A 25,796-nucleotide genomic window follows, 5' to 3' on the forward strand; every position below is an offset into this window, starting at 1 on the left:
AAAGGGGTAGTGCGGCGCTAAACAATTATTCACTAAATAACACACATTACATAGTTATACAACTTTGTAATGTATGTTATGTATTTGAATGGCCCCCTTCCCCGTGTTTCCCCCCACTCACGCTAGACCCGGAAGTGTAGTGCTCTATACTCACCTGATCCGTGTCGACCCCCGTCCTCCATCTTGCGACAATGATGTAATCTTCGGGGCGGGCGGCCGAACCGCTCTGGCCGCCCTCTGCCGCGATTGGGTGAGCATAACTGTGTCTAATGTGTGTTATTTAGTGAATAATTTTTAGCGCCGCACTACCCCTTTAAAGGAATTATCCAGTGCTACAAAAACATGGCCACTTTTGCACCACTCTTGTCTCCGGATTGGGTGGAATTTGAAAAGTAAATTGAGCTTAATTGCAAACCACACCTGAACTGGAGACAAGAGAGGGGCAAAAGTGGCCAAGTTTTTGTAGCGCTGGATAACCCCTTTAATTAATAAATGACCCCCCCATAATGTTTATTAGGAAAGTACAGGGATTTTTCATGCATTACCACTCTTCACCTGCTGGTGGTGCTGTTACACATCTCATCCACTGACTGCAAATGGAAATTTCTAATATACTCAGTCTAAAACTAGTAAGTAACCCATAAACATTAGAGAAAAGGGAAGATTTCAGCAGGATTAGCTGACAGTCTAATATAACAGTAGATGCCTAGACTTCTCCACAATGACCAATGTTGATAAAAATAAAGGTTTCAGGATAATAAATAATTTTCTACTGTAGGTGCTGAGCGTGCAGGTAATTCAAGGAATCTGGAAGAATAGCTGTGAGCTCAATGTATTTAATACGAGAACTGACCATAAATTATAAACTGTCTACTGGTATCCACTGTTTATACTAAAGTGCGGTCTATTGTTCTCTGTTATCAGCCACTTCAGCCTCAACCGTTCTTCTAATAAATACTCAATACATATGCATATACTAGGTTTATTCTGACATAAATACAATGTTTAATAAAATCAGATACAAATATGTACAGGCTAAGATGACATATAGAGGTAGTATCAGTGATGACCCCCGGGGTCCTCTAGGTGCGGCAGCAGTATCCACACCCCTTGTTTCTACAGCAATTGCAGCAGTAGGTGCAGATAGAGAGACCCAAGTGTCGTCTTCTCCGGATAAGCGACTCCTGGAGAGAAGAGATAATAGAGAGGTTACAGAGAGAACGTAAAGCATTATAGGAAACGCATTGGGGGAGATTTATCAAACATGGTGTAAAGTGAGACTGGATCAGTTGCCCCTAGCAACCAATCAGATTCCACCTTTCATTCCTCACAGACTCTTTGGAAAATGAAAGGTGTAATCTGATTGGTTGCTAGGGGCAACTGAGCCAGTTTCACTTTACACCATGTTTGATAAATCTCCCCCATTGTCTCTATGTCGCCACCTAAAGGCCATTTTTTACACATTAGACTTTTCAGTAATGTAACCTTCTGCATGCATCTCATTTATTGCCCTGACCATATAATCACCACTGTCATATATTATATACATGAGAATATACAGACCTGTAGATGTGCCTCTTCTATCTCCGGAAAGTGGAGGATCCCAGGAGAGACTGATGCTTCATTCTACATAAGAGAAAATACAAGATTTAGGAAACGTCAAAGAACTTATGGAGTCATCATAGAAGGCCGGCATCGGCAGCTGAAGCAGGAAATCTACATGTATTTATAGGCTTGGCTAACCCAGTCACCACTCCAGAACACTGTATATACTAAAGCTGACAATTCCACATACACCAGTATTGAAACAATGGTCCAAAGTGTCCACTCATCAGCAGGGGTGATTCTAGCCTATCTGCTGGCCGAGGCGAACTATAGGATGACGCCCCCCCCCCCCCCCCCGTCAATCTGCCCACATTATAATCCACTACTGCCCCCCCACACACACACACACACACACACACTGCTGTCCCCAATAAACATAATGTTTGGTCCCTTGCTGCACAGAGAATGTCAGGAGAGGAGGGGGCTGATCTTATAGGGGAGGTCACAGCAGCACAGAGGAGGTCAGGAGAGGAGGGTGCTAATCCTATAGGCAGGGCCGTCTTAACAGCATTATGGGCCCCTGGGCAGAGGTGCGAATTGGGCCCCACCCCCCGCGGCCGCCGCCATCAAAAACCCCCCCATCTTTGCAACCCCGCCCCTAGCCAGTACAATTACGTACAATAAAAAATACTAATTATTGTTAACATAAACTTTAATTCACAATACAGTCTTTCAGCAGCGCAAAAACAAAAAATAACCGTGCGTGCGTGCCGCACCAAACCAGACCAGGTTGGCTTCAAAGTATCCAAAAAACGCAATGGAGACAGCACTTCCAACAGCAATCTGCAGGGTTTATTGTCACACCAGTGCAACATGTCTCATCTATACAGAATACAGGGAAACAACATGGTTCATATATAATATAATAGTCATGTTGTTGCCCCTCTGTCTATATGAGACATGTTGTTTTGCCCTTCTCTATATATATGCCAGATAACAAGCAACAAATATTACCACCGCATACTGACTAATCCACTGTACACAGATCACTATCACCTCATCCAGTCATATAGAGGTACCCAGCTCTACACAGGTTCTGTACACCATATACATTACAGTGCAGATACATCAAGTGACTCACATGAGACGTCTTCTCTGATCGGAGTTCTTCCCTTTTCATCTTCTTTTCCATTTGCCCTGGGCCGTTATGAGAACTTCTCCGAGCCACGAATCCACAGAATCTGCCAGACAGACATATTAGGCTCCACACTCTGTCACCATCCTCATCTCTCTACACACTGCACATCTGTATTGGCCCCTTATAGATAGCTCCCCCTGTATTACCCCCTTATAGATGGCTCCCTCGTATTCCCCCCTTATAGATGGCTCCCCCCTGTTACCCCCCCCTTGTATAGATGGCTCCCCCCTGTATCCCCCCCCTATAGATGGCTCCCCCCTGTATCCCCCCGTATCCTCCCCCTAATATAGATGGCTCCCACCTGTATCCCCCCTTATAGATGGCTCCCCCCTGTATCCCCCCCTTGTATAGATGGCTCCCCCCTGTATCCCCCCCCTATAGATGGCTCCCCCCTGTATCCCCCCCTCTCGTATAGATGGCTCCCCCCTGTATCCCCCCCTATAGATGGCTCCCCCTGTATCCCCCCTATAGATGGCTCCCCCCTGTATCCCCCCTATAGATGGCTCCCCCTGTACCCCCCCTATAGATGGCTCCCCCCTGTATCCCCCCCTATAGATGGCTCCCCCCTGTATCCCCCCTATAGATGGCTCCCCCCTGTATCCCCCCTATAGATGGCTCCCCCCTGTATTCCCCCATAGATGGCTCCCCCCTGTATCCCCCCCTATAGATGGCTCCCCCTGTATCCCCCCTATAGATGGCTCCCCCTGTATCCCCCCCTATAGATGGCTCCCCCCTGTATCCCCCCCTATAGATGGCTCCCCCCTGTATCCCCCCCTATAGATGGCTCCCCCCTGTATCCCCCCTATAGATGGCTCCCCCTGTACCCCCTCTATAGATGGCTCCCCCCTGTATCCCCCCTATAGATGGCTCCCCCTGTATCCCCCCTATAGATGGCTCCCCCTGTATCCCCCCTATAGATGGCTCCCCCTGTATCCCCCCCTATAGATGGTTCCCCCCTGTATCCCCCCCTATAGATGGCTCCCCCCTGTATCAACCCCTATAGATGGCTCCCCCCTGTATCCCCCCCTATAGATGGCTCCCCCCCGTATCCCCCCTATAGATGGCTCCCCCCGTATCCCCCCTATAGATGGCTCCCCCGTATTCCCCCCTTATAGATGGCTCCCCCGTATTCCCCCCTTATAGATGGCTCCCCCGTATTCCCCCCTTATAGATGGCTCCCCCGTATTCCCCCCTTATAGATGGCTCCCCCGTATTCCCCCCTTATAGATGGCCCCCTGCACAGCAGATAAAAAAAACAAACACCCAACTCACTTACCAGCGCTCCCCCGTCGCTGCTTCCTCTCCTCTTCTGCCCCGGCTGATGCGTCGCTCCCCGGGGGATTCTCAGGGAGCGCACACATCCGGAAGCTCAGTGTGCGCCCAGGCCGGGACTTCCGGTACAGGAAACCCCAGCGACGCGCACTGAGGTTCCTGATGCGTGCGCTCCCGGAGAATCCCCCAGGGAGCGACGCATCAGCCGGGGCCGGATTTCCACTTGCGATCGCAAGCAAGAAAGTGCTTGCGGTCGCAAGAGAAGGGGAAGGGGGCGCGCGCAGGGCCGTCTTACCAATTGGGCATGGGAGGCGGCAGCCTGGGGACCCTTGCGTCCTAGGGGGCCCCTGCCCGCTGTGACAGCGGGCAGGGGCCCCCTAGGACGCAAGGGCCCCCGGGCAGCCGCCTACCATGCTCAATGGGTAAGACGGCCCTGCCTATAGGAGAGGTCCCAGCAGCACAGAGGAGGTCAGGAGAGGAGGGGGCTAATCCTATAGGAGAGGTCCCAGCAGCACAGAGGATGTCAGGAGAGGAGGGTGCTAATCCTATAGGAGAGGTCCCAGCAGCACAGAGGATGTCAGGAGAGGAGGGTGCTAATCCTATAGGAGAAGTCCCAGCAGCACAGAGGATGTCAGGAGAGGAGGGTGCTGATCTTTTAGGAGATGGTCCCCCTCTTCCCCCCTTATAGATGGACCCCCTCTTCCCCCCCTTATAGATGGTCCCCCTCTCCCCCCCCCCTTATAGATGGTCCCCCTCTCCCCCTCCCTTATAGATGGTCCCCCTCTCCCCCCTCCCTTATAGATGGTCCCCCTCTCCCCCCCCTTATAGATGGTCCCCCTCTCCCCCCCACTTATAGATGGTCCCCCTTTTCCCTCTCCCCTCCCCTTATAGATGGTCCCCTCTCCCTTATAGATGGTTCCCTCTCCCCCCTCCCTTATAGATGGTCCCCTCTCCCCCTCCCTTATAGATGGTCCCCCTCTCCCCCTCCCTTATAGATGGTCCCCCTCTTTCCCCCCCCACTTATAGATGGTCCCCCTCTCCCCCTCCCTTATAGATGGTCCCCCTCTTTCCCCCCCCCACTTATAGATGGTCCCCCTTTTCCCTCTCCCCTCCCCTTATAGATGGTCCCCCTCTTCCCTCTCCCCTCCCCTTATAGATGGTCCCCCTCTCCCCCCTCCCTTATAGATGGTCCCCCTCTCCCCCCTCCCTTATAGATGGTCGCCCTCTCCCCCCTCCCTTATAGATGGTCCCCCTCTCCCCCTCCCTTATAGATGGTCCCCCTCTCCCCCTCCCTTATAGATGGTCCCCCTCTTTCCCCTCCCTTATAGATGGTCCCCCTCTTCCCCCCCCCCTCCCTTATAGATGGTCCCCCTCTTTCCCCCCCACTTATAGATGGTCCCCCTCTTCCCTCTCCCCTCCCCTTATAGATGGTCCCCCTCTTCCCCCCCTTATAGATGGTTCCCTCTCCCTTATAGATGGTCCCCCTCTCCCCCCCCCCTTATAGATGGTCCCCCTCTCCCCCCTCCCTTATAGATGGTCCCCCTCTCCCCCTCCCTTATAGATGTCCCCCTCTCCCCCCTCCCTTATAGATGGTCCCCCTCTCCCCTCCCTTATAGATGGTCCCCCTCTCCCCCCCCTTATAGATGGTCCCCCTCTCCCCCCTCCCTTATAGATGGTCCCCCTCTCCCCCTCCCTTATAGATGGTCCCTCCCTTATAGATGGTCCCCCCTTATAGATGGTCCCCCTCTCCCTCCTTAAAGATGGTCCCCCTCTCCCCCCCCTTATAGATGGTCCCCCTCTTTCCCCCCCCCCCCCTTATAGATGGTCCCCCTCTCCCCTCCCTTATAGACGGTCCCCCTCTTCCCCCCCCTTATAGATGGTCCCCCTCTCCCCTCCCTTATAGATGGTCCCCCTCCCCCCCCTTATAGATGGTCCCTCTCTCCCCTCTCCCTTATATATGGTCCCCCCCCCTTATAGATGTTCCCCCTCTTCCCTCTCCCCTCTCCCTTATATATGGTCCCCCTCTCCCTTATAGATGGTCCTCCTCTTTCCCCCCCCCCTTATAGATGGTCCCCCTCCCCCTTATAGATGGTCCCCCTCTTCCCCCCCCCTTATAGATGGTCCCCCTCTCCCCCCTTATAGATGGTTTCCCTCTTTCCCCCCTTATAGATGGTCCCCCTCTCCCCTCTCCCTTATAGATGGTCCCTCTCTCCCCTCTCCCTTATATATGGTCCCCCTCTCCCCCCCCCCTTAAAGATGGTCCCCCTCTCCCTTATAGATGGTCCCCCTCTTTCCCCCCCCCTTATAGATGGTCCCCCTCTCCCCCCTTATAGATGGTTTCCCTCTTTCCCCCCTTATAGATGGTCCAACTCTCCCCCCTCCCTTATAGATGGTCCCTCTCTCCCCTCTCCCTTATATATGGTCCCCCTCTCCCCTCTCCCTTATAGATGGTCCCCCTCTCCCCCCTCCCTTATAGATGGTCCCCCTCTCCCCCCTCCCTTATAGATGGTCCCCCTCTCCCTCCTCCCTTATATATGGTCCCCCTCTCCCCCCTCCCTTATAGATGGTCCCCCTCTCCCCCCTCCCTTATAGATGGTCCCCCTCTCCCCCCTCCCTTATAGATGGTCCCCCTCTCCCCCCTCCCTTATAGATGGTCCCCCTCTCCCCCCTCCCTTATAGATGGTCACCCTCTCCCCCTCCCTTATAGATGGTCCCCCTCTCCCCTCTCCCTTATATATGGTCCCCCTCTCCCCTCTCCCTTATATATTATATGGTCCCCCTCTCCCCTCTCCCTTATATATGGTCACCCCCTTCCCCCCCCCCTTATAGATGGTCCCCCTCTCCCCCCCCCTTATAGATGGTCCCCCTCTCCCCTCTCCCTTATAGATGGTCCCCCTCTCCCCTCTCCCTTATAGATGGTCCCCCTCTCCCCCCCCCCCCCCCCCCCTGCACAGCAGATAAAACAAAAACAAAAAACAGCACACAACTCACCTGCCATCCGTTCCCCCGTCGATCCTCTCTGGTCTGGTCCCTGCTGATGTGCGGCTGCCCGGGGTGTCCCGTCCTGTCCCCGGCAGCGTGCGCATCAGAGAGCTCCCCGTGCGCCTGTGGCTGTGACTTCCGGTGCACAGGGAGCTCTCTGATGCGCGCGCTGCCGGAGACAGGATGGGACACCTCCGGCAGCCGCACATCAGCCGGGGGACTAAGGCTGCATTCCCACGTTCCGTGATCCTGACGGATCACGGACGTGGAATGCCGATACCGGAGACCCCCGCGCCCGGGCAGCATCTGTAGTTAGATGCTGGGAGCGGGGGAGACTGTATTCATAAGTGCCGCGCTGTAGTAACAGCATCGCACGGCTGATTCATTACAGCACGGCGCTTATGAATACAGTCTCCCCCGCTGTCAGCATCTAATTACAGATGCTGTCCGGGCGCAGGGGGTCTCTGGTACATGGTACAATCAGTGGCGGATTATAATGTGGGCGGCCGCCCGAACCGCCCATATTATAATCTGCCACTGAATGCCGCCCCTAGGGGCGTAGCTAATGTCTCTTGGGCCCTGGTGCAAGAGGTCAATTTGGGCCCCCCCTTTCTCGATGCTATTGGTATATATATATCTCAAGACTGATATTACCAATAATACCAGTATACAGGAAATATTATCACCGCCATACTGTTACTAAACAAATCCTGTTTACTGAGACCAATATTGCCAATATTACCAGTACACAAGGGGAAATATTACCGCCACACCACAACCATCACCACCATATTGTTACTGACCAAATCCAGTATACTAAATCCAATAAAACACAGTACCAGATAACAAGTAACAAATAATACCACCACATAGTGACTAACACCACCGCTGCTACTGAATATAATCCTCTGTACATAGACCAATATCACTTCATACAGTCATATAGAGGTGGACGCACTGTACACAGGATCTATACACCATATACATTACAGTGCAGTTATATCAAGTGACTCACAGGGGACTTCTCCTCTGATCGGAGTTCTTCCCTTTTCATCTTCTCCATCTGCCCTGGGCCATTATGAGAACTTCTCTGGGCCACGAATCCACAGAATCTGCCAGACAGACATATTAGACTCCTCACACTGACACCATCCTCATCTCTATACACACTGCACATCTGTACTGTCCCCTTTACACCCTCATTAAGTAGGTAGCCCTGACACTATGTGACCCCCCTTACAGTACATGCCCCCCTCTGTGCATGCCCTATTGTATACACCCCCCATGTAGTCCACCTTATAGATGGCCCCCAATGTTTCCCCCTTATAGATGGCCCCCATGTTATCCCCCATATAGATGGCCCCCCATTTTATCCCCCTTACAGATGCCCCCCATGTTGTCCCCTCCTCCTGCCCCTTCATCACCATACTACTACCCCTTCATCCTCCTGCCCTTTCATCATCATACCACTACACCCTTCATCATCCTCTTGTTCCTTAATCATCATACTACACCCCCCATCATCCTCTTGTTCCATCATCATACCACTACACCCCCCATCATCATACCACTACACCCCCATCATGCCCTTTAAAACTAAAAAAATCTATACTCACCTGAATGGTTCCTCTAGTCTTCTTGTCACGCGCGCTGGCGGGCTTACCGCGGCTGGGGGCGGGGCTTACAGTGAAGGGGCGGAGCTTCGCGGGACCTGTTTTTTTGCCCTCAAGATGCTCCCAGCCCCGCAAGTCAGCCGGGGGCCGTCCCATCCTGCCTCTTGTGATCACAGGCAAAACATTGCTTGCAGTCACAAGAGGGAGTGGGATGGGAGCAGTACAGTGGCAAGGGGGGGCCTCGCGGGCCCCCACTTGGTAGCGGCCGGGTCGCGGTGGCGACCGCCTGCGACCGTGGTAGCTACGCCACTGGCCGCCCCCATGATGTCTGCCTCAGGCGGCGCCACCAGCTGTTGACTCAGGTCGCCTCATCATTGCGGCGCCACTGCTCATCAGGACGGACAATGCTCTAATCTATCTGCTATATTACTGGTATTTATAGGATTCTGTGTCACTCATCACCATTACACACAATGGGGGACTATTGCCTGAGCCTACAGGTGAAAAAATACCCAACACCCAATCTGTTTGAATAGAATGAAAGCCCCCAAAGGGAAAACAATGCAGGGGAATCTCCCACCTATTGAATCAATTGCTATAACAAGAATACACCTACTGTAATCCTGTTCCCTATATACAAGGATATAACTACTATAATACTGCCCCCTATATACAAGGATATAACTACTATAATACTGCCCCTTATATACAAGAATATAACTACTATAATACTGCTCCTATATACAAGGATATAACTACTATAATACTGCCCCCTATATACAAGGATATAACTACTTTAATACTGCCCCCTATATACAAGAATATAACTACTATAATACTGCTACTATATACAGGAATATAACTACTATAATACTGCTCCTATATACAGGAATATAACTACTATAATACTGCCACCTATATACAGGAATATAACTACTATAATACTGCTCCTATATACAGGAATATAACTACTATAATACTGCCACCTATATACAGGAATATAACTACTATAATACTGCTCCTATATACAATAATATATCTACTATAATACTGCTCCTAAATACAAGAATATAACTACTATAATACTGCTCCCTATATACAAGAATATAACTACTATAATACTGCTCCTATATACAATAATATAACAACTATAATACTGCTCCTATATACAGTAATATAACTACTATATTCTATGGCCTCCCTTCCCTGCATGTGCACACTTTGCGGGGTTGGTGGTCGCTGACCGACACAGTGTGTAGTTAGCGTAGAGACCCGTGTGAACCAGGGGACCTGCACGTGGTACACAGGGCAATAAGGTTTGATCAAATTATATACTGACATCCTGGTGTTGGTTTTTAAAATAGGCCTAGCGGCATTAGTGTCAGCCATAAGTGGCTGCTCCTTTCTCTCCATGTCATATTTTATAGTTCTCTCTTTTCTGAGCAGCTGGCACTCCCCTTCATAAGACCCACATGACCCAAATTGGCAGGATATACCTGTGCTCACATGTCGGTACCTAATGTCTTTCCCATTCTGTCTGCAGCAGCAGTGGTGAGTGCAATACCATATTCATACTTGTGTCGTTTGGGGGCAGCCTTCCCCGCTGGTGGTTCCGGCTGGGTTTTGGTGGGGCATTTTGGGTTTGGTCCTGTGACACTGGGGTTGCAGGGCCATTCCATGGCCTCCCTTCCCTGCATGCGCACGCTTGGATGTAGTATATTGGCATACCTCATCACTGGTGACACTGTGAATCTGGTGATGGAGCAGGGAGAGGATGAGGATGGTGCAGATAGTAAAGGATTTCATTATCTCTCCGTCTATGAATCTGTTGGGTCCAGTCTATGGGATCAGGTTGTCTTCTATCTCCTTGGGCAGTGCTGTATTTATGACCATGTCCACCATTGTGGGGTCTTCCTCCTCCTCCTCCAATGACACAGTTTTCGGTAATCTGTGTGGTGTTTACATCTTATTTCCCAGGAGAAGAAACTTTGAACATATTTAGGAAATATTCTGCCGATTTACAGTAACTTAGGTCCCACAGATCTAACATTGGGAAATTCCCAGAGCTGAGGTCATGTCTATAGGGTTAAGAAGGTCTGGGGAGCGACCTTGGTAATGAGCCAGTGACTGTGTCTGATGATATAACTGGGTATAAACACACAAGCTGTCCACTACAGGGGGTGGAGGAGGAGGGGGCACGGGTATGGGGCGACTAAGGACACACTGTGCAGGACATCCACACACCCTACACAGCCTGGAAATGATCACTCACTGCCACCAACATTCATCTCATTTTCACTAAGATGTCCACTGGCATTTCAGAAGGACGGAATTTGTGGTGCAATTAAAGGAGTAGTGCGGCGATTAACTTTTTCCGCTTGATTAACACACATTACAAAGTTATTTAACTTTGTAATGTGTGTCAATAAGCTGTCTGTCCCCATTCACACAACGTTCTTTTTCAGTAAAGAACGGACGCTGATTGCAATTGCCTCAGCGTCCATTCTTTACTGTAGGGGTGGCATTGGATTGAACCCAATGCAATGCCGCACGCTGTGTTCTCACATCGTTATTCTAACGCCCGATCTTTAGAATGGACGTTAGAATAATGTGCCTGTCAATTATTTTAGTGAACAGCGGCCGGAAACATCAGCTGTTCACACAACGCAATGTGCAGCGCGGCCGCACATTGCATTGGAGTGAATGGCTAATTGATTTGCGGGCACAGCCGCCGGTGCCCGCAAATCAATTGTGAAAAAAGAACGTGCCTGCAGCCGATACGGAGGTATCGGCTGCAGGGACGAGCTGAGTGCAGCCTGGCGGCCGGCTGTTTAGTGCTGTTAAACGTTGTGTGAATCTAACCATGTACAGGAAAATAACTACTACAATACTGCCCCTATATACAAGAATATAACTACTATAATACTGCTCCCTATATACAAGAATATAACTACTATAATACTGCTCCCTATATACAGGAATATAACTAATATAATGCGGTTCAGGGAAGAAACAGAGTGCTGCACCTCACACCTATGGCTGATACTAGTGCCCCTAGGCTAAATAAAAAACACATCAGAATTTTGTGTATGAATTGATCAAGCCATACTGCCCCATGTACCTCGTGCCGGTATCTGATACACATGGGTCCCTACACTAAGTCCACACCGTGCCAGTCAGTGGCCACCAACCCCGCAGGCGTGCACAGTCAGGGAACAGGGGCCATGGGACGGCCCTGCGACCCCCATGCCACAGGACCAGACCCAAAAACACCACACCAGAACCCGGCCAGCACCGCCGGCGGAGAAGGTCGCCCCCAAACAGCACAAGTCTGGATGAGGTATTGCGCTCACCATAGCTGCAGCAGACAGAATGGGAAAAGACAGGAGGGATTAAAACCATGAGCACTCAGGTGTCTCCTGCTAATTGCGGTCATGTGGGTCTCACCAGGAGGAGTGCAAAACACGGAGAAAAGAGAGAAACAAAATGCGGTTCAGGGAAGAAAAAGCGCTGCACCTCACACCTATGGCTGATACTAGTGCCGCTAGGCTAAATAAAAAACACAAAAATTAGCAGGATATGCCTGTGCTCACATGTCTGGACCCTATGTCTTCCCCATTCTGTGAGAGCAGTAATGGTAAGTGTAATACCATATCCATACTTGTGTCGTTTGGGGGCAGCCTTCCCCGCCGGTGGTGCTGGCCGGGTTTTGGTGGGGCTTTTTGGGTCTGGTCCTGTGACATTGGGGTTGCAGGGCCGTTCCATGGCCTCCCTTCCCTGCACGTGCACGCTTTGCGGGGTTGGCGGTCGCTGACCGACACGGTGTGGAGTTAGCGTAGGGACCCGTGTGGACCAGAGGACCTGCGCGGTGGTACACGGGGCAATATGGCTTGATCAATTCATATACAGACACTCTGGTGTTGATTTTTAATATAGGCCTAGCGGCATTAGTATCAGCCATAGATGGGATGTGCAGCCGTTCCATTCTCTCCAGTTCCTGTATAACTACTATAATACTGCTCCTATATACAGGGATATACTACTATAATACTGCTCCTATATACAGGAATATAACTACTATACAACTGCTCCTATATACAAGAATATAACTACTATAATACTGCTCCCTATATACAAGAATATAACAACTATAATACTGCTCCCTATATACAGGAATATAACTAATATAATACTGCTCCTATATACAGGAATATAACTACTATAATACTGCTCCTATATACAAGAATATAACTACTATAATACTGCTCCTATATACAAGAATATAACTACTATAATACTGCTCCTATATACAGGAATATAACTACTATACTACTGCTCCTATATACAAGAATATAACTACTATAATACTGCTCCTATATACAGGAATATAACTACTATAATACTGCTCCTATATACAGGAATATAACTACTATAATACTGCCCCTATATACAGGAATATAACTACTATAATACTGCCCCTATATACAGGAATATAACTACTATAATACTGCTCCTATATACAGGAAAATAACTACTATAATACTGCTCCCTATATACAAGAATATAACTACTATAATACTGCTCCTATATACAGGAATATAACTACTATAATACTGCTCCTATATACAGGAATATAACTACTATAATACTGCTCCTATATACAGGAATATAACTACAATAATACTGCTCCTATATACAGGATATATATAGTATATATAAGACTATTACTATATAATATAGAGATATAATGACACTTGTTATCTAACTATTAGTCCTGTGTTATTCCCAGCAGATGGTGCGGCCGGTGACCCCTTCCCACCAGTCACTATGTTAGATCAGTCTTTGGAGTTTCCCAATCTTTCACCTCCATTAGCCGTAATGATAATGTAAAACGCCCCAGAACGGTAGAACATGTGGAAATTTCGGCTTCCAGTAAAGAAATAAACAAACAAATAGAAGGCGCCGGGATTATGAGAGATGTGACCCCTGCTGTGACCTCCTGGCTGGACACTGCCCATATATACCGCTGTATCCTGCAGGTGGAGCAGCATCAGAGCAGACCTAACCTGCGGAGCACACACAGCCCTCATCTCCAGATACAGAGAAGATGAAGTCCCTCAGCCTCTGCCTCCTCCTCCTCCTCTCCCTGATCGCCCACCAGGGGCTCAGCGCCTCTGTCATGGGGGTAAGTAACTACAAGGTCCGATTTAAAGGGGGTCTTCATTTCTTAATCTATGTCTTAACAATATTCACAACTTTTCTTAAAGGATTAGTCCACTTAAAGGGCGGGTCCACTTTTGGATTGCTTTGCTTAGAGTTATATAGATCGGCTCAGGAACCATTTACTAATATACTTTAATCACCTATAATACTCTGGTTATCTAGAGTAGTCAGTTGTGGTCACAAAGGGCTCAGAAAAGCAAAGTCTGTCAAAGCTCCAGAGCCCAAAGTCAGCAGTATATCTTAGGAGTGTATGGGAGCGGGTTATGCTGTAAGACACCGGGATATGTTAAGGCAAAGGAGTCTGAGAGTGGAACGTTCTGATCTGTGGTGAGATGGACTCTCACCAAATGACCAACTCAGCTCTGCTGCATCATAACTCAGCTCTGCTACATCACTATCTGATTACATTATTTTAACATACTTTGTTATTTCTTACATTTCAGAACGAAATAATGAATTCTGCTGATCATCTCACCCCGTACCAGAGCGAGGAGACGGAAGTACAGGTGAGTCTGATAGTGCTGGAGAAAGAGAGAGAGAAAGAGAGCGAGAGATATGATAGATAGATAGATAGATAGATAGATAGATAGATAGATAGGAGATAGATAGATAGATAGATAGATAGATAGATAGATAGATAGATAGGAGATAGATAGGAGATAGATAGATAGATAGATAGATAGATAGATAGATAGATAATAGATAGATAGATAGATAGATAGATAGATAATAGATAGATAGGAGATAGATAGGAGATAGATAGATAGATAGATAGATAGGAGATAGATAGGAGATAGATAGGAGATAGATAGGAGATAGATAGGAGATAGATAGATAGATAGATAGATAGATAGATAGGAGATAGATAGATAGATAGGAGATAGATAGATAGATAGATAGATAGATAGATAGATAGATAGGAGATAGATAGATAGATAGATAGATAGATAGATAGATAGATAGATAATAGATAGATAGGAGATAGATAGATAGGAGATAGATGAGATAGATAGATAGGAGATAGATAGATAGATGAGATAGATAGATAGATAGATAGATAGATAGGAGATAGATAGATAGATAGATAGATAGATAGATAGATAGATAGGAGATAGATAGATAGGAGATAGATAGATAGATAGATAGATAGATAGATAGATAGATAGATAGATAGATAGGAGATAGATAGATAGATAGATAGGAGATAGATAGATAGATAGATAGATAGATAGATAGATAGATAGATAGATAATAGATAGATAGGAGATAGATGAGATAGATAGATAGGAGATAGATAGATGAGATAGATAGATAGATAGATAGATAGGAGATAGATAGATAGATAGATAGGAGATAGATGGATAGATAGATAATAGATCGGAGATAGATGAAATCTTAATCGTTCGCTCCTCATCTTTACGTTCTTCCTCCTCAGACATCTTTTGCGCGGAGTCGGCGTCACACCGGATTGTCCATCTGTCTGTACTGCTGTAAGTGCTGTAAGAACAAAGGGTGCGGATACTGCTGCCGTACGTAGATGAGCCCCCGCAGAGGAGCTCAGGACCCTCAGGCCACAGCACTACATGAGATCCCGGAACCGCCTGTTTGTACAGACATAGCAGAGCCGAGTTTGTTACAGCAGCAGAGCTGAACTTGTCATGTAGACGTCATGGAACAAGACTAATTCCTCTCTGCTACATCTGTTCCCTCAGGGTTATATGGCAGGGGGTCACTCTATCCCTGTCTGTATTTATGGATATGTGTATATATTGTTTCTCTATCATTATATTTTATACAGATAATAAAGACAATGTTTCTTATAGATTTGTTATGCGCCTATCATTTCCATAGCTCTCCTGCTCTCCTTGTGACAGTGTGTCAGTCCTTACTGTAGTTCTGGCATTATATTCATGAATCAGGAGGCCCAGGATGAGCAGCACTCCACAACACTATAGATAGGGGGCGCTATAGTTTATATTTTTGGTCTATTGAGCATCCTGAATGATCTTAGGATCACAATCTACAATAGTGCTCCCCAACCTAACACACTCCAGTGTCTGATAGACTACAACTCCCAATATGTAGCCACAGCCGAACATTCCCCAACCTGTGGCTCTCCTGACTACGACTACGATCATTCATTAACAGTCAAGTTCCCCAATCTGTAGCTCTCCAGCAACTTGCTTTATTCTGTAGGAAACTGTCCATACCCTGTGTCATTACAAGCCCCCCTCGCAGCAGGCTATGCTGAGAGTTGTAGTACGTCATGCAGACTACTGGTTCCCTGCTTGTAATAAGCTTCTCTGGCTGCGGTGAAGTCTCATGTGCCAGCAGGACAATCGTGTCTACTAGAAATGTGTCAATAAAGGTTCATTCACCCAATGTGCAAATACGATCAGTCCCCAATGGATGCCAGCTCAGTGATGTGACGTAGGGATGTCCTGACGCCAGCTATATAATAGTTACCACACCGCCACGCTCTTACGCAGCATCGGGGCTTTAGGTGTGACTGTGACCATTGAACCTAAACCTGATAATCCCCCAAGTTACTGGAAGGAGTCTCCATATTCAGGAGATTTCTGCAGTTTTAGATTCATCCACTAGGGGGCAGCACTGATAACAACAGTAGATTAGGCAATTACTATACATGCACTTTTCTTATACATTCCCTTAGCCAATCAGAATGTTCTCTGACCCCCAGGCTGGTTCCTGGATGCTGTATAGTATTTACAGCTTTGGCCCCTGAGGGGAACATTTCAGGGCCCACATGTGAGCTGTAAAATACAGGTATAATGTATGGCAATAAAAACACCAGTTTTTATTGCCATACATTAGCCTTGTATTTTACATTATACCTGTGGTTTACACACTAAACTTTATTGACATCTAAGCAATGTAGCGCCCTCTACAGGGAGGCCATCATCCCTGCACCATTGCTTTTTGGGAGCAGAAAAACATGGAGGTTGGGGTGGGGGGAGGGAGTGTCAAGGTCTGAAAAAATCAAGTGCACAAACACTGGGTTCACATGTAGATGAGCCCCCGTGTTTTTGCAATACTTTTTTTTTTCCATTTGTTTTATGTAAAAAAAACGGATGAAAAACAGATGTATTTGTGTGCACCTGTTTTCCATTTACTCCCATAATAACAAAAATCTAAATAACAAAATATTTAAAAATGCATCTTTTTTTTCTTTCATTTTCATCATTTTTGTGTACGTTAAAAAAAAACAAAAAAACAGATGCGTTTTGATCATTTTTTCCCCCATGCGTTTTTCATCTGTTTTTTCTCCCATAAAATGTATGAAAAAACACATTGGAAAAACGTAGTGTGAACCCAGCCCAATAATAATAATAAATAAATATATATATATATATATATATATATATTGAAAGCACAAGCAGCATTCCAAAGTACAGTGAGAAGACTGCTGCACTCCAAATAGATAGATGCACAACAGTATGTCAGTCCCAGTGGGGAGAGGTGAAGGGAAATACATTGCATGTACGCTATACATACATTATATACATACAGATACTGAGCTAACACATACTGAAAATATGGCCAATAACATATCTAAACAACCTTACTATGGTCACTTCTCTTACCACTCTCTTAAAGGGGTAATCCAGCCCTAGGCTATACATTTTTATTGTGCATCTAACCTGCTGTTATGTTCCCATAGTGCAAGGCTTGCTGAGGATATAGGTCCCTATGGGAGCATCCGGAATTCTGCATGCCAGCACAGGCCAATGTCAGAACGCTGTGCAAGTAGCGCTGAGTGCTGTGATTGGCCAATTAAAGGTATGCACTACTAATGAGGAGCACATACAGTTAAATGTAGCACTGTGTTCAACAAGGCCAGGAGCCATCGGTGCCCAGCCCTCGCTCTTCTGGCTGGAGGCAGCATTATGCCTCTGGCCACAAGAGGCCGCCCTCTTCCCCCCAGTGCTGCAGCACTCATGCACTCACAGAGCAAGAACAGAAAAGAAGGCGGAGGGGAGCAGGTAAGTATGCCTTTTTTTTTTATTAACTCCAGTTTTTACAGTCAGGAAATGATGATAGTTTCCTGGCCGCAGACCTGTGAATGCCGCCTAAGAATTAGAAAGGATCAGTAAATGTATCCCTATATGCCTTAGGGGATCCACCATTGCTTTCATGCTGCCTGACCCATGTTCCTGGCAGCTTCTCCCCACCTCACTATTCCTGCATCCAAACAGGGAGAGGTTGGAGTGGTTATACAGTCATATCTATACAGGACATCTGAATGCTGCCATCTATTTACCATAACAGCTATTTCAGGCATACTCCTACATAGATGCTGTCTGTGTATTGTGCATCTCCTATATATAAGACAGGCAGGAGGCGCCCCCTAGTGGCAGCAGTCTGCTGACTTTCTAGGTATTCTGCTCACCTTGTCCAGAGCTCAGACAATGCAGGAGAGGTGAAAAGGATAGGAATCCAGATATACTTGTGTATATATGTGTCTCTATAGCTGTACGTCTGGCAGCCCAAGGACTCTATCTGCCGGGGAAAGACTCCCTGTATGATTCAGCAGGTTAAAGTCGGAGTGGGTGCAGCCATGGGGAAGGTTAATGATTAATCCTCAGGGTAAAGGCTATAATATTATTATATGCTATAACAGAGAGCGGAGACGCAGCTGGCCATAGTGGCTGACGCCCGGACACGGTAGGTCCCATTACATATCAGGGGTCTTCTTGTTTCTGATATTCCTTCTACATCACAGGTGTCAAAAGCTGTGGCTCCCCAGGCATGATGGGAATTGTAGTTTTGCCACAGCTGGAGGCCGCAGCCTCCGAACTTTTCAGATTTCTGTAATTACGGTGTTTCATGATTGTCGCTGTAAACAATGGGAAGCAGAGTCCATGACACTTTCATGCAGATTTTGATACCAAATTCACATTAGCATTCGCATTTTAAAAAAATGCGCAAGGCCTTAAAGGGGTAGTTCATCAGAACAAAAAATTCTTTCAAAATAACTAGTGCCAGAAAGTGCCAGAGATTTGCAATTTACTTTTATTTTAATAATCTTGTATCTTCCACTACTTATCAGCGGATGTATATCCTGCCTGACATTAGTAGTGGTATTATTCTCAGTCTGGAGAGAAGGAGAGATTTGTTTTGGGGATTTGCTGCTGCTCTGGACAGTTCCTCACACGCATAGAGGTGGCAGCAGAGAGCACTGTGTCAGATTGGAGAGAATATACCACTTCCTGCAGGACATACAGCAGATGATAAGAAAGATTTGAAAGAAAACATTTTTTGGTAAACAGCCCCTTTAAAGCGGTATTCCCATCTAAATAACATAGTTACACTACATACTACATTCATTTAGCAAACTTGTCTCCTCCTCCTCCACCACCACCACTCTGCTCTAAAAGCAGTACTTTCTAAAAGAATGTATTTGCAAAAATATTTAACTTGATGAGTCCTACAAGTATACCTGTGTTAGTTGATATTGGAAGATCCCTTTAAGGTGGCATGCATTTTTATTGGAAAATTGTGCCCTGCCTGATCTGTATTTTGTCCACTTTTGCGCACATCCCATATTCACCCAAACCCCAAATCATAGGATACTTGGCAGCCCTGCCCCCATACCACCCAATACTGGAGTAATAATAAGATGTGGCTGTGTATTGGGGAAAATGCTAATGTAGGGCGTATATACTAGGAATCACCAATGGCAAATACTGCAGGATTGATAGAGCGATATTAACTACTATAGAAGAATTTGTAAAAAAAAAAAAAAAAAAAAAAAGGACAGAGCTGTATAAATAAAGTGTATTGAAGCAATAAGGAAACAAAATTCATGGACCATAGCGACCAATGAGAAGAATCCATGCTAAACAAGAAAAAATGAATGGTAAACCGTTATTGTGTGGGTGTTATAGTTGTATACACCCTTCGCAAAAGTCTGTACATTTTGTATTCTTATGGTGGTAAAAGTAGTACTAAAAGTTAGCCACTAGATGTCGCTGTATTATGTATGTATATATGGAAGCTGCACAGCTGAAGGATGACAAACGGTTATTGTGTTTGTATGTTGCCAGAATCTGTAGACCAGTAGGATTTCTGCTTTCTTCCTCCCTCCTTTCTTCTTCTATTTCACTCTTTCATCCAATCGCAGCGCACCACACACGCTGTAGAGGAAGTCAGTCCCATGGGTGGGGGAGGAGCAGGTCTTTCGTTCTGCACATTGTGGAGGAAGGACCTGAGTCAGATAGCTCTCCACAGTGGTCCTATCAACCTACCTACAAGTAGGTACCTACAAGTCAGTCTTAGTCAGTACTCGCAAAACAGCTTCTCACAAATAAGTTTCTCACAACTTCACTAGTTACACTCCAAAGCACTATGCACTGTTAAACTCCTTTGAAGAGAGGACTAGCCAGAGACAACCTCAACCCACACCGAGGACAAGGAGGAGTCACAGTGCAGGACAGTATCCAGACTAGAGCCACAGAGCCAGGAACTGATCCGGACAGAGCAAAGTTGCAGTAGCCTATGAACTCTGTCTCGCAGCGCGGATGTCAGCATCTTAGCATTCTGCTCATCCCAGGTAACAAGCTCTGGGACCTGTGTCGCCCATTAGGAAGGTTCCGCCTAGACTAGTGGGCATAAGGTGGTGTAAAGACTAAAACTCAAGGTCAATACACGGGTACAGGTGTTCTTCTTCTTCTAAAGTAGTCTACCTCATCCTCCAACATCCCGGCAGAGCACAGAACTACATGGGTTCAGACTCTCACGGCAGCCTCCTCTCTGCTACTCTACTTCTTGTATTACTCCGCACAACTCAACCACCACGACTACATCCTACAGTGCACTTCTACTACAGATCTGGTCGTTCTCTTATCAAGTGTTTATTGGAACTTTGTCAAGTGTTTCAGAGACTTTTTGTATTACCTGCTGCACATTAACAGGTAGTAAACCAACTTAACTTTATTTAAAGACTCTGTGATTATTCGCCACCACCAACACAGCACACCGCAACCTTGGGACACTCCCCCTTTCTGTGGGTAGCGGGTCCTATCATCTCCAGGTCCGGCTGTATCTCGGCCACCCACCATAGAAGTGGTGTCACACTACAACTCCTAGCAAGTGACCGCTCCTCGGATATAACATCACACTGGGGGTACACCACAATTGGTTGTCAGGGACAACAAGGCCCCGCCTTCTCTGAGTCTTATACACAAGGCCCAGTAAATTGGAGCAGATTTATGAAACTGAAAGCAAAATGGTCTGTGATGCCCATAGCAACCAATCACCTGTAAGAGATAGTGATTGGTTGCTATGGGCAACAAGAAAAGAGCCATCCCCCAAAGTGTACAAATACATCCTGAGCTCTCATCAATAAACTTTATGTATACAACCTGAAATCACACCTTTAACCTAAAAGCCACAATTTTCCCTGAAATGTATCTACTACTGGTGTTCACCATCTATGTTGGCGGTTCCATTGCTAATTCTGTGGGTTACAATGGAAAGAAAAGCCCTGTATAGAGCATTATTTGTCCCATCAAAGGAGAAAAAGTGATAATGTGAATAGAGCCTTAGGGCCCGTTCACACAACGGAATCGGCGTAGTGATTCTGCTTGGAACCCCCGCCCGTTGACTCTGCGCCAAATCCTGCCTGCTATGCCTTTCAATGGGAGGCCTTGTGCGCCTCCACTTTCCGCTCAATTCCATAGTGTGAACAGGCCCTTAGGGCCATACTAGTCAGCCCAGCCCATCTGCAAACAAGCGGCCCTCTGGGTGATCAGCACTCATTTACAGAGCATTCACCAGGCTCGATCAGTCATGCATCAGGGCCATACAAATAATAGCTGGATTTCCTGGTGGGCCCTCAACTACATTACCCCTATGACACAAGGAGACGTATGGTCCATCCACGATGAGGTTTCAGCGGGTCAGAATGGCCTATTCAGCCAACAAACAAGTGTTTGCTCTTCCATAACTGATCGCTACCCCATGACCACCTGTGTATCTGATAATAACCCCCTGTAATTGGCCCCTCCTGGGTTCACACTGTATTTTTTTGCAGTCTGTTTTTTGGTAAAAAAAATTATGAATTTGTGGGCATCAGTTGTAATCTGTTTTTCCATTGACTTCCATTATTAAAAAAAAATCAAAAAACAGATCAAAACATCCTTTTTTTAACACACAAAAACGTGGTCGACCATGTTTTCGTATATGCCAAAAGAACGAATCCATTTTGATCTTTTGTTATCTTTTTTTTTTTAAATAATGAAAGTGTGTAATACGGTTGCTTGAGGGAAAACTGTGTCTAGGTACATGTGCTCTGCTCAACGTCTAGACCAAAACTGGGGCCAGGGCCCAACTTGACTGCTGTAGGGAGCTGTAGGCAAAAAGACCTCACACTTCCTCTACCCATGTGACTTCCTTCTTACAGCATGTGTAAACTGTGCTGTGAGTGCGTGTGGAAGAAGTAAAAGAGAAAGATGATCGGTTAGAAGAAGAAAGAACTCTCATTGGTTTACAGACCCATGTGATACATAAGAAACAATAAGCCTTTAGTTCCTACAGTTGTGCAATATCTAGACATAAATACTTATAACAACGACATCTAGTGGCAAACCTTTGGTACTGCTACATTACCACTTATAATTTTAAGTACAGACTTTTGCAAAGCAACACCCGTGGTGGGACACCACATTTACAATCCTGGACAACCCCTTTAAGCATCAGTAAGTGCCGCATTTGGAATCTCCCTCACTTCCTAATCCGAAAAGGGAGCCATAAAAGAGAAAGGCCCCACCCCCTTATCATGTTTGCCCGGCTAATATTTTACGTTCCTCTTACCTCGTGATTGTAGATGTCGGTGAAGCCCGAATGTCTCTCTAAAGTCCAGTCGTGTAAATCATCATTGGTGAAATGGCTGGAGAAGAACCCGACCGTGCTGCTGAGGTGGCTCCACGACGCCGGGACCCTGTCCCAGAAGACTTACTTTAACCTTCTGGAGAAAAGACCGGAGAGCAACCAGGTCACCTCGCTGCTGGAAATCATGCTGAAGAGCGAGAACAGCTGCAAGACGCTCATCCACGTCCTCCAGCAGGTCCAAGAACATTACTGTCCAGAGCTCCGCAACTGGCTACGAAACACCTTCCCCGTTTACTTCCTGCAGCCCATTGATGTCATTGGTAAGATTACAAAATCCATGCATACACCGCTCCAATATCCACTACTGCTTTACACAAGGGAACCATCATCATCTTTACTATAGATGGTCACTCTCATTACAAACAACATCCCTCCATGTGGTTTCTAACATAGCTGTGAATCGCTTCATTTATCCAAAAGTATTCTTCCCCCCAGAAAAGAAGTCCCAAAGTCTTGTCCACTTGGCGTTTCACATCCCTACAAACAGTGGCCCGCTAAAGGGGTCCATTTACCTGTACAGATAAATCACTTTAAGGGGTTATCCAGCTATTCTTTTTCTTCTTTCAAGTCAACTGGTTTTAGAAAGTTATATTGATTTGTAAATTACTTCTATTTAAATATCTCCAGTCTTCCAGTACTTATCAGCTGCTGTATGTCATGTAGGAAGTGGTGGACACAGTGCTCTCTGCTGCCACCTCTGTCCATGTCAGGAACTGTCCAGAGCAGTAGTAAATCCCCATAGAAAACCTCCCCTGCTCTGGACAGTTCCTGACATGGATGGACAGAGGTGGCAGCAGAGAGCACTGTGTCAGATAGGAAAGGAAGCACGACTTCCTGCAGGTTGTACAGTAGCTGATAAGTACTGGAAGACTGAAGATTTTTAAATAGAAGGAAATTACAAATCTATATAACTTTCTGAAACCAGTTGATAAGAAAGAAAAAGATTTCTGCCGGAGTATCCCTTTAAGCGCTCATTTAGTGAAAGACGAGCAGTGTTTTTTTTCCTTTTAAACAATAGGCATTTAGATGAGAAAATAAGTTACTATGAAAAGTTGTTAATGTGATGGTAATTACGATGGTAAATATGATGGTAATTGTGTGGATGTATATACTGTGACTGATGGTAATTGCGTCCCTCATGTTCTCATTATGTACACAGTGCTGCCTCCTGAATGTAATCCCTTTTTGCTTCTACCTGTAATCATCATCAATAGCTGCGGTTCACTGCTTCACTACCTTACACACCATCCAAGCTTTCTGTAAATCACAGAGCCAGCCCCTCCAGGCCAGTCCAGTGCTCTTTGGCATTTAGTCACAGCATAGCAGGGAGGAGTAGGTGTGCGGTGGCTGGGTCAGTACAGTAGCAGGAAGATTTAAAGGGGTTATCCAGCGCTACAAAAACATGGCCACTTTCCCCCTACTGTTGTCTCCAGTTTGGGTGGGGTTTAGAAATTCAGCTCTATTGAAGTGAATGGAGCTTAATTGCAAACCACACCTGAACTGGAGACAACAGTAGGGGGAAAATTGGCCATGTTTTTGTAGCGCTGGATAACCCCTTTAAACAGGTTCAGAGGTCCCGGCATCATAATGATACATGCGGGCCGGAGTTCAGGATGCTGGCTTACAGCTTCATCCGTGGTTTACATATGGTGTGAATTCCCCCTAAGATTCTCATAATGAATATTCATTACAAGAACGTGGAGGTCAGATAGAGTTTATTCTCAGCTTTGTCCTTCCAGATCTTGAGAAACCGCAGAAGAAGTCGACCTGGAAAAAGATAATCGGTGGAATCAAACGGGAAAAGAAGTACAAACTGGGAAAAGAAGGCAAGTCCCCGTCTACCTGTATACTGTACCACATAGATACACCAGGCTTAGATACACCACACAGTGTGATACTCTGTTATTACTAAGGCCTCATCTCATGTATAAAATATTGTACAGACCTAAAGCTGAGGTTTTGTTACAATAGCATTCAGTCCAGACAATCCTCTGTGAGCTAAATCTATCTAGTGTCCTGATGATTTGTTCATACAGTCCAGTCTGTTTAGCTAAGAAACCTCATACAACTGTATCCACCTCCATGCTGTGTGCATGCACTTGGTGCTTTAATATTTAAAGGGGTTGTTCACCCTCCAAAAAAATCTTTCAAATCTGATGTCAGAGATTTGTAATTTACTTCTATTAAAAAATCTCCAGTCTTCCAGTACTTACCAGCTGCTGTATGTCCTGCAGAAAGTGGTGTATTCTCTCTAGTATGGCACAGTGCTCTCTGCTGCCACCTCTGTCCATGTCAGGAACTGTCCAGAGCAGTAGTAAATCCCCATAGAAAATTTCTTTAGCGTTCCAGACTGGACAGAATACACCACTTTCTGCACGGCATACAGCAGCTGAGAAGTACTGGAAGACATGCAATTTTTTTTTTTTATGAAGTAAATTAAAAATCTCTGACACTTTCTGGAATCAGTTGATTTGAAAGATTTTTTTTTATTATTATTATTGATCTACCCCTTTAAAGGGTCTCTTGACAATAAGCTAATCATACAGTGTTCCTGGGACTGTCAGCAATAAGCTCTTGCCTGGGGAAGGGGGGTAGAAGGGGTTCTGGTTATCTGCAGCGCCACCACAGGACTAATTAGGTATTACACAGTGTCCATTCAAATGAATGGGTTCTTTGTGTAATGCAGAATAGGGCAGGTAGGCTTGATATGTAAACCACATAGGCTATGTCTATCTGTCATGTGGCTGGACTCCTTGTACTCACTGTAGACGACTGACTGCCGGTGCTTGCAATTAACAGGGATGCACTAAAGCAATCAACAAGGACAACACGAGCCAAGAAGCCCAAACGTACAGATCTGACCCCGCAGCACTGCAAATTTACTACAAAGACCGCGACTGATAGGGCCAGAGAGCTTACCATCTACAATGGAAATGTCACTATATAAACTTAGCCAGCAAAGTACAACTCACCCGCGTGTCCATTAACAACAAGCCGATCACAGGCTGTCCTGCTGCTGGGACCCCTAGTGATCGGCTGTAATCTAAAGT

At 46.3% G+C, this 25,796-nt stretch overlaps 2 protein-coding genes and 1 long non-coding RNA gene across 4 annotated transcripts in view; 2 read left to right on the forward strand and 1 right to left on the reverse strand.

Annotated features, from left to right (window-relative positions):
• Window positions 1–1,160: 1,160 nt before the first annotated feature.
• Window positions 1,161–18,391, reverse strand: LOC138770081 (uncharacterized). Its single transcript, XR_011359390.1, has 3 exons — window positions 18,245–18,391; window positions 1,564–1,626; window positions 1,161–1,184 (listed from the first exon to the last, which is right to left on the reverse strand). It is a non-coding gene; the product is annotated as an uncharacterized lncRNA (long non-coding RNA).
• On the forward strand, window positions 13,644–15,655 carry LOC138769043 (hepcidin-1-like). Its single transcript, XM_069947210.1, has 3 exons — window positions 13,644–13,795; window positions 14,277–14,339; window positions 15,269–15,655. Exons 1-3 carry the CDS (start codon window positions 13,718–13,720, stop codon window positions 15,368–15,370), a joined length of 243 nt encoding a protein of 80 aa, XP_069803311.1. The 5' UTR covers window positions 13,644–13,717; the 3' UTR covers window positions 15,371–15,655.
• Window positions 18,392–18,451: 60 nt separating the features above from the next.
• Window positions 18,452–25,796, forward strand: part of LOC138770080 (NACHT, LRR and PYD domains-containing protein 12-like) — a 20,644-nt gene continuing 13,299 nt past the window's right edge. For both annotated transcript variants that reach the window (XM_069948997.1, XM_069948998.1), the window contains exons 1-3: window positions 18,452–18,519; window positions 22,682–23,006; window positions 24,486–24,572. In XM_069948997.1, the coding sequence (XP_069805098.1) occupies window positions 22,682–23,006; window positions 24,486–24,572 (412 nt within the window). In that variant the 5' untranslated portion in view covers window positions 18,452–18,519. The remainder of the gene's footprint in view (window positions 18,520–22,681; window positions 23,007–24,485; window positions 24,573–25,796) is intronic.

This window comes from Dendropsophus ebraccatus, chromosome 12 (assembly GCF_027789765.1).
Source record: "Dendropsophus ebraccatus isolate aDenEbr1 chromosome 12, aDenEbr1.pat, whole genome shotgun sequence".
NCBI lineage: Eukaryota > Metazoa > Chordata > Amphibia > Anura > Hylidae > Dendropsophus > Dendropsophus ebraccatus.

Bases quoted from the DNA above. Each gene is read 5' to 3' on its own strand.
- LOC138769043 (XM_069947210.1), top strand. From the start codon at position 13,718: ATGAAGTCCCTCAGCCTCTGCCTCCTCCTCCTCCTCTCCCTGATCGCC. The intron at 13,796-14,276 runs GTAAGTAACTAC...CTTACATTTCAG, and splicing joins TCAGCGCCTCTGTCATGGGG to AACGAAATAATGAATTCTGC. The intron at 14,340-15,268 runs GTGAGTCTGATA...CTTCCTCCTCAG, and splicing joins GCGAGGAGACGGAAGTACAG to ACATCTTTTGCGCGGAGTCG.